We start from the raw sequence: 8676 nt of genomic DNA on the forward strand, positions 1-8676 counted from the left end.
GATCAATATAAGATGGTCAGGGTAAGACACGTCATGTGCTTCAGTGCAGGTATCAGACACTTGAATTACTCATCCAAGGTGTTCAGCAGTTAATCACTGTTGATTAATTAGAGATTTTTTTTTTTATATGGTGCAAAAGGAAAACACAAACTTGTTCCTTAACTTCTTATTATGATAGTAGACTATTTTGAAGACTGTTGATATTTCAGTATTTCTAGAATAAAAGAACCACTAGTTATTTATTTTCCGTAGATTATACCAACAAAGAAAAATTGTGTATGCTGAGAATATGGATTTACATATTGGTTATAGCCTTCACATGATGATTCTTCTAAGCTGCCTTGATGCTTTTATCCACAATCCCATTTACAGCAATCAATTTATTTAATTGTCATGAGACAGATGGCAAAAATTTAGTTACTCCGATTTGCTTGTTGCAAACGTTGGGTTTGATGTGTTGTCTTTCCTCTTCTACAGTGGAGCACAGACACTGATGAGTGGTTCAAACCCTATGTTGGGGTGCAACACTGGTGCCATAGCCCCTGCAGGTATAAATCTGAGTGGCATTTTACCATCAGGAGGTCTGGTACCAAGTGCACTGCCCGCTGCAATGCAGTCTGCCTCTCAAGCAGGTTAGTGTGAATAAGTTGAATAGCCATCCTTCAGTTAGGGACAGTGTGAAAACATATTGTAAGAACAGTGGACAAAAGTGGCCGTTCTGTGAATAGGTTGTGTATTTGATGGCTGGAGCTCGGGAACAATATACATATTTTTGCATTCAAAGTGTAGGCTATGTTTGTGATTGTTTGGAATGGATTTTGAGGAGCTAGACTGGGGAAACATACTCTAAACCTGGATTGTTTGGTATGCTCAGTAGGAAGTTTGAGATCAACTCCAAATTCAAATGCAATGTTGATAACAATGACTGTCAGAAAAAAGGCATGACAACTTAGAAAGAGGCCTCGCTTTTTAAATATGCGGGGCGTTTTATTCTATCACTAGTAGTGCTTTATTCTAGTGGGACAATTAATTAGTTCCTTATTGCCTTCAAGTATGACTATATAAATCTGTATGCCTGGATATTCATTAAAGTAGCATTTAAATTCTTAGTTTAATTTTTCATAAAAAATGATAAAGTCAAAAAAACTCTAATATATGATTATGGAATCAGAAGTAGAGAAGAGACTTCAAGATATCCATCCCTTACACTGAGGCAGAGTCAAATCTGCCTAAACCATGCTGAACCAATGCTTATCTAAACTGCTTTTAAATACCTTCACTGAAGAAGATTCCAGTCACCCTTGGTAGCTGTTTGGAGTAGTTGATTATCCGTATAAAATATTTCCTTCTAATTATAATGCTTCTCCTTAACTGTGAATTAATATTTTTTTTCTCCTATTCCTTGCAGACATGAAAAATAGTTGTTCACCCTTTCTTTTTACCTTCTAAGTATCAAACATGCTGTCATGTCCCACATTTGTCTTCTCTTTCTGATAGGTCGTATTTTTCAAACCTTTCATAATCCTGTCACTCTCTTCTAGACTGTCCAATTTGCTTACATCCTTCTTAAAATGTGATAACCAAAACTGGACACAAGCCTGAGCTTGGCTGATTTACCACTGTGGAGCACAGCAGAATAAATGCATCTCATCTCTTTCACAACATTCCTGTTAACATTTCCCCAAAGGAGGTCTGCCTATTTTTTATTTGTATTTTTCGCAACAGCATTACGTTAACGTAAGAATGGCTTTACTGGTTTAGGCCAAAAATCCATCCAGTTTATATTCTGTCTCTGACAGTCACCATTAGACGATACTTAGGAAGAGAGTTTAAGACAAGGCAAAAGTGTGAAGTGAGACATTCTTTGTATACAACTGTACCTCTTCTGGCAATCTACAGCTTTGAGACTTTCTCAGCTGAAGACTATCCACGTGGATTTTTGTGTTTAATATCTCGTGCTAGACTTCTAGTCCATGGATTTATCTAATTGGTTTTTGAAACCAATTACATTTTTGGCATCTGCGGCATCTTGTGACAGTGAGTTTTATAAATGTAAACTGTGTGAAGAGGTTCTCTTGTGTGTTCTGTAGTTTGTGATATGGTTGATTTGGTATGTTTGTGACTTGCTGTAACTTCTCACGTCCTTTCTTGCTGTATAGACACAAAGCTAGTTACTCACAATTTTGTACTTGTTCATTTGTCTTTTTTTTAATTCGATGTTACTGATTTTTGGACACTTTCTTCAATTCACTAGGATCACTTTTAATTCGAATTCTGTCCTTTCAAGCACACTCAACCTTTATCAGTTTGGTGTCACAGATTTTTACATGCTACGCTGTCGCTCACATAACAGATGGGAGTAGTGAGCTGAAGTAGGTCCGTGGCAGACCTTTGGGGGATTCTGTTTGACAGACGCTGTTTTACTGGAACGTTTGTATCCGGTCTATACCTAACTCACAGCTTACTGCATATACATCTTTTTTTAGCATAACTTTGAAGAGTGCCATGTGGAGTAATGCCAAAAGCTCTACAACTCAGATACATCCTGCCAGAAGCCCTCTGCGGGGGTGGGCAGTTGCTAAGATTTTGGGTGGCATTGTTTTTTGTTAATGACTGAGAAACTGAGAGCCTGTTACTTCACTAAGCACTTGGATACTTCTGGATTTACTGTACAAACAGTAGAATTTTTAAAGCCAGAAGAAGAATCACTGAAGAATAACTGCTGTGATATTCTCCACATTCACCTTTGTGTAAATGCATTATTTAAACCATAACCAGGTTATAGTTTACAGGGTACAATGTTAAGTAGCGATACAGTTCTCTTTCCGTTTAGTCAGCTCTCTTTAACTTTGAATTGGGGTAACTATGGACTTACCAACATTATGGAAAATACAGTATTGTATTAAGTATAAAATTTAAAATTGCCAGTTTCCCAACTTCCAAATGTATAGAAATGATCCCAGTGGAAAGGTGTATTAACTGCAGTACACATATATAATTACGTAAAAACTTCCTACTAATAAAAAGATGTTTTCTTTAACAGGCAGCCCCTTTGGTTTGAAAAATGCATCAAATCTTCGACCCTTAAATCTTCTACAGGTAATTGATATGCTTGGACACAATAATAATGATAATTTCTTACTTTTCTTTAGTGACATGTTTAGTGCTGCTTACTGCATTGCCCCCCACAGATCTCTGACGCCCATTGATCAGACACACCATTTACTGCAAATTTTAATTCTTTATTTAAAATACTTAGAACAAAGGAAAAAGCTACATCCATAAAGGTGCCAGGTGGAAATTGTATTCCTACCTCAGAACAAAGCAGCTATTTCTCAGTAACAATCTAAAAATGCTGACATTTGAATTAAAGAGATTAATCCTAAAAGAAAATCTTCTATTTTCAGGATTTGCCTAAGCTTTCATTGCAACTCATTCTTTAAACTGAAGTTACGATTATTTTTAGAAGTACAAAACAATACAGTAGAATCACTCAGGGGTTACATATATAAGGCGTAAAAGCTGAGCTGAACATGCACGGGTAGGTGCAGTAATAACTTTAAAGAGCTGCTGGTGATGGAAATCGAAGTTCATGTAAGATAGGGAGGTTAGAAGGTCTGTAAATGTTTTCTTTCCGCTAAGAATACATACAAATACAAACATGAGCAAAAGTTGCTTATTATGTCAGAGCTCCATTTAAAAGCAGAACAGGGAGTGTTTGTGGAAAGGGGTGGAGTTGCTGGATCTTGAAGTCAGCTGCACGTTACAGGTGCAGCAGTGCATCTTCAATGCTCCACAGATTTGCACCATGCTTCAAAACATTAATACCAGTAGAAAATCAGCTGTAGCTTTGCTACTTCCTCCTCGCACTCCTGTACACACTCCAGAAACATGGAAAAGGGTAGGCACAGGAGGCAGTTATGCCAGAGCAGAGCTCCTCTATAAAATTTAATGCTTGTATTTGTGTGATTCCATGTTGAAGCACATCCTTTCAAGCTACGTCTGCCACTTGTATAACCCAAGAATAATTTGGTTGAAATCAGTGCAGTTAAAGCTGGGGTAAGGGAGAGGAATCAAGACTGTTTCACTTTTGACTTTTTTTTGCATCAGACCTTGCAGCTTGTTGATTGGAAGCATCTACTAAAAGTCAGTGGAATATTCCAAAAGAGAAAATAATATACAGTGCTTTCAAAGACTAGCCTTTGCATTTCCAGTATCAGTACATCCTCTACTACTTTAATTGGAATAATAAAAATGTATTTTCCTGTGGAAATATCTCGCTATAATTTAGTGCAGGTTTGTTTTCTGAGCATAAGGCTTTTTCACAAAAAACAGCAATTGTAAACTGATTCATTTTAAATGATTTGAAAAACAAAAACGAAAAACCCACCAAAAAAATACCTCCAAGGAGTACATAATTATCAATGTCATGTTCATCCTAGGACAGTGGAGAACTCAGCTGTTTGATTGAATTATCCCTTTTATTTTTAATCTTCAACAGCTTCCAGGTGGTTCACTTATTTTTAACCCACTCCAGCAGCAGCAGCAGCTGTCACAGTTTTCTCCACAGCAACAATCTCAGCAGCCTACAACCTGTAGTCCTCACCAACAGGGAGAACAGGTGTGTGCTAACAGCCCTCAGTCTGGGGTGCATGGATGAAACAGTTTCTCCTATTCTCCCCATCTCCACAAGTAAATGAGCCTTTACACAACAGATCTGAAGCAAAGGGGAGGTAAAACCTTCTCAAATTGCAGAGACTGCAGTGGCGTTGTTGTCATGGCTGGAGCTGGGTTATATTCCTTTATTTATATCCTGAATAAAACAGCAATCACAAAACAACTGGCAAGTAAGTGTCGTCTTACTCTAGCACGAAGAGAGCCAGCCCACTTAAGAGTGGTGTAAAATCAGCTTAGTGTTGTCCTGTTTATCATAACCAGCAGATACATCAGACGAGCAGAGAAGAAACACAGGATTACTAGCGTAACTAAAACTTCTTACTTACACTGCTGTGAGTTGGCTTATGATTCTCACTGCTGTCATTCAACATAATTGTTCTCTTTGCACCAGAGAAAATATCAGTTGGCTTGAAAGCTGTAATCTTAAGACACTTGCACTACTGCTGCCTGCAATTAAAGTCCTTCATCAGTGAAGAAGTCTAAAGGCTTGCTATCTGTCCTCAAAATGACAAATTTTGAGTGTTGGTTGTACCTGTGCCTAAAAATCTGTACCAGGCACTAATGCAGCAATTTGGGAAAACTAGCTGCTCTGCTTTTGCGTTATCTTTCGTCTTCCCAAACATGCAAGATCTCTTTACCAAATAGTCTCTACTGGATACTCAAGTTTGTCATAGTAATTTTGCTTGTGCTACTCTAGGCTGTTCATAAAGAAGATTCCCCTTTAAAACGTTTTTACGGTGTATAGTCTCCTGTGTCACAGGCCTTGTTCTGGAATGTGTGACAGTTCAATGGGAGACTTTCAGATTTATTCTCAGAATCCAAATGTCAGTTACTAGTTGAATTACTTGGAGGGGGGGGGTTGGAAATCACGCAAGCTCATACTACTGGGTTTTATTTTGTAGACATTGAACTTTAAGGGCATTTATAAAAACAGCTGATGGTAAGTCTAGTCCTTCTTGTGGCAGAAGATTCTTCCAGAGGAAGCAGAATCTCTCTGCATTGGCCAACTTGCCCAAAGGAACTTCTCTCTTACCACGCATTATAAAGTACGACTAGGGTCATTAGCTAAATTGAGCTATAATGAATAGTAGATTCCTTAGCTTTCAATAAGGACAAGAATGTATGTGTTCACAGTGCTTTCTGGGAACAACCTAAGCCCAAAAAGACCAACAGTTTTCTGTGCTGCCAACAGAATATATACATTCTCATCTTATACTTAGGTTTTTTTCCCAAATGTTGATTTATGACTTTGTAAGTCTTTCTTGGTTGTCTTCATCGCGATGATGACATCTTCTTAACGTACAATCTTTTGGTCAAGTTTACCTAGATCTTAGTGGCATTATTTCATATGTTTTTGCAAAAGAAGCATTGCAACTCCTTTATATGCACCAGCTCAAAAGTGTTTTGGTTTGTTTTTTTTATTTTATTTTATTATGACTGATAAGCCATGCAGTTTGCTTGAATTGCAAATACAATACTTTATTTCCCCACTTTATGCATCAATTTGTCATTTAAGTTCTAGAAAAGGTCGTAATTCAGTACCGGTTGACTTCAGTCATCCAACTCCACTAATTCCATTTCGGTCATAACTGTAGGAACTACTCTGTTCTGAAAATAAAATTTTAAAAGCAGGGTTTGTATTTTTTATGAAGTCAAGGAGTGCGTGACACAATATGAAGGTGCGAATGTCAGCTTCAGACTTTTCACATTTTGATTGATTAGGACCTTTGCACATGGATGGCTTCAGGTGTCACCTGAAGACCTTGGGGTTAGGAGGGGGGACAAGAAATGTTGTTAAGGTTACCACCATAAATTGTGGAAGCTGCTGACTGCAGAGAAGCTGACAGCTACATGGGACTTCTGCTGGGTAACAGGCATAATACCATTTCTTCCAAAACAGCTGTTTTGGGACATTCGACATCTGTTCGTTCTACTTTAATCGTGACTGCATCATAGCCTGTATCTACACGCACTGGAAGATGTATAATTAAATGTTTTTAAATGGCACTTCAAAAGTTTGCCTTCACACTGGCTTTATTTACTTATTCGTTGATACGAAGGTTTGGTAATAAGGATCAAGCTTTTCATTTTTGCTAGGGGTCTGACCAAGGTCCATCCACTCAAGATCAGGCATTATCTGCCCAACAAGCTGCTGTAATTAACCTGACTGGAGTAGGGAATTTTATGCAACCTCAAGCCACAGGTATGTGCTTGCTGAGCCTCCCTGTAGTTAAGTGTGTATGTTGATAAATCCACACTGAAATGAAGTTTGGTCTTAAAGAAGTCTTATGTTAGATCAGAACAATTTACTGTTTATTATCAGCACCTGAATTATACAAGAAATACTGGACTTTCCAAGCATGCACTTTTCTGCTTTTGTTTGGCAGTTAAGTGTAGTAAATTGATAATATCACAGGAAAATAAGTTACACTTGATACAAAAAGAAAATACAGGGAACTTCCATGCCAGACTTCATTGAGGAATGTTTCTTTAACTGTGTGCTTAACATCCACTACAAGAAACCTTTGTGTCTCCACAAGCACTTCATAATCTAATTATGTTCTAACTAACAGAGTACATATATTATGTGTACTTTATGCTGCGGTGTTTTCAATTTGACTCTGAAATTAATTCTATTGATCCCCTTTTCTGTTACACTCTATTCCTCTGTCTCCCTTCCCTGACCCTCAGAAACTCGACCTGACCTCTTTGACCTGCCTGCTTTCCCCTTCTCCTTTCTTAGTGTTGTCTCAGCTTGGCTCTGCCGTGAACAGACCTGGGCAAAGCCTTCCTCAGCAGAGACTCCAACTCTCTTCTGCCTTACAACAGCAACAACAACAAGCCTTGCAGCAGCAGCAGCAACAGATACAAGTAATCCAGCAACTTCACTCTGACTGTGCTTAAAAAATAAAAAATTAAAAATACAATTCTCAGCTCCAAAAACAAAAATCTTGCCCCTTTGCCATTCTCCTTTTTTAAACTGATGTCTTTATGGTCTTGCAAATGGAAAAAAAAAACAAAACCAAACATGAATTTTGGCAAACTGTATTATGGAACATTTGAAATCTGTGGTTCTCTCAGCTTGGAGCACTGAATTTATTTTTATTCATTTAAGCATTTAAGCCATCCACCTTCCTGATTTGCTAACATTCAAGGAGTGCTTGTGGCACATATCTAAGTATGCTCTGCCAGGTGCCCATAGATTTCAAACTAGCATGAATGTAAGCACCTGTAAGTTCAAATGTAGCACTGCTACAGTCAGTACATGGAAGCAACAGCTCTGGCAAAGCATTCCTTTTGCATTCTGTCATTCAGATGCTTTATAAAGATATTTTAATGTTTTTGGCTCACAATCTCCTCTGTGTAATACCTATAGAAAATACATACAATGCATACAGAGAAGGTATTCTGTTAAAAATGTACTATGTAACCCAAACATTCGCTGAAGTTGCTGAGTTACTGCAGTTACTGCAATGGAGAGAAAGGGCAAAGAACAAAGCTGTCCAAGTGCATGTGTAAAATGTCAGATATGCCGTCAGCAGGCTTCTGTGCCACTGGTGCTGCTTGACTGTACTCAATCCATGTACATGGTGTATTCCTTTTGTCAACCTGGTGCTTCCTCTTTTCATTCTCCCCCATCACCACCTTCCTCTCACTCTTCCCAATGTGAGGCATAGCTTTATCGCCAACACTAACAAGCTTTTTCTCCCCCTTCTTCACGGCAGCAGTTGCGATTCTTGCAGCACCAAATGGCTATGGCGGCAGCAGCAGCACAAGCAGCTCACCTGCATCATCAACAGCATTCAGGCAGCCACTCAAAAAGTAAAAGGAAAAGAGGCACACCAGCCCCTCCAAAATCCTGAGGCTTGCTTCCCCCCCTACCCCCACTGCTACATAAATTGATTCAGAGGGGATATTTTTTTTTTCAGATTAGAAAGGAGAAAGCTTAAAATCAAATCAGTGTTTTATATTACTGATGGGAAAATGAACTTTGGATGT

At 38.4% G+C, this 8676-nt stretch overlaps 1 protein-coding gene across 1 annotated transcript in view; it reads left to right on the top strand.

Annotated features, from left to right (window-relative positions):
• Positions 1 to 8540, top strand: part of SUPT20H (SPT20 homolog, SAGA complex component) — a gene marked incomplete at both ends in the record, with an annotated part of 31765 nt that extends 23225 nt beyond the window's left edge. Inside the window, 5 exons of the mRNA XM_082014700.1 lie at positions 478 to 636; positions 3048 to 3099; positions 6775 to 6880; positions 7421 to 7548; positions 8403 to 8540. Coding sequence (XP_081870826.1) covers positions 478 to 636; positions 3048 to 3099; positions 6775 to 6880; positions 7421 to 7548; positions 8403 to 8540 — 583 coding nt within the window. The remainder of the gene's footprint in view (positions 1 to 477; positions 637 to 3047; positions 3100 to 6774; positions 6881 to 7420; positions 7549 to 8402) is intronic.
• Positions 8541 to 8676: the final 136 nt, after the last annotated feature.

The sequence above is a fragment of the Phaethon aethereus genome (genome assembly GCF_964289735.1).
Source record: "Phaethon aethereus genome assembly, chromosome: 1".
NCBI classification, from domain to species: Eukaryota; Metazoa; Chordata; class Aves; order Phaethontiformes; family Phaethontidae; genus Phaethon; species Phaethon aethereus.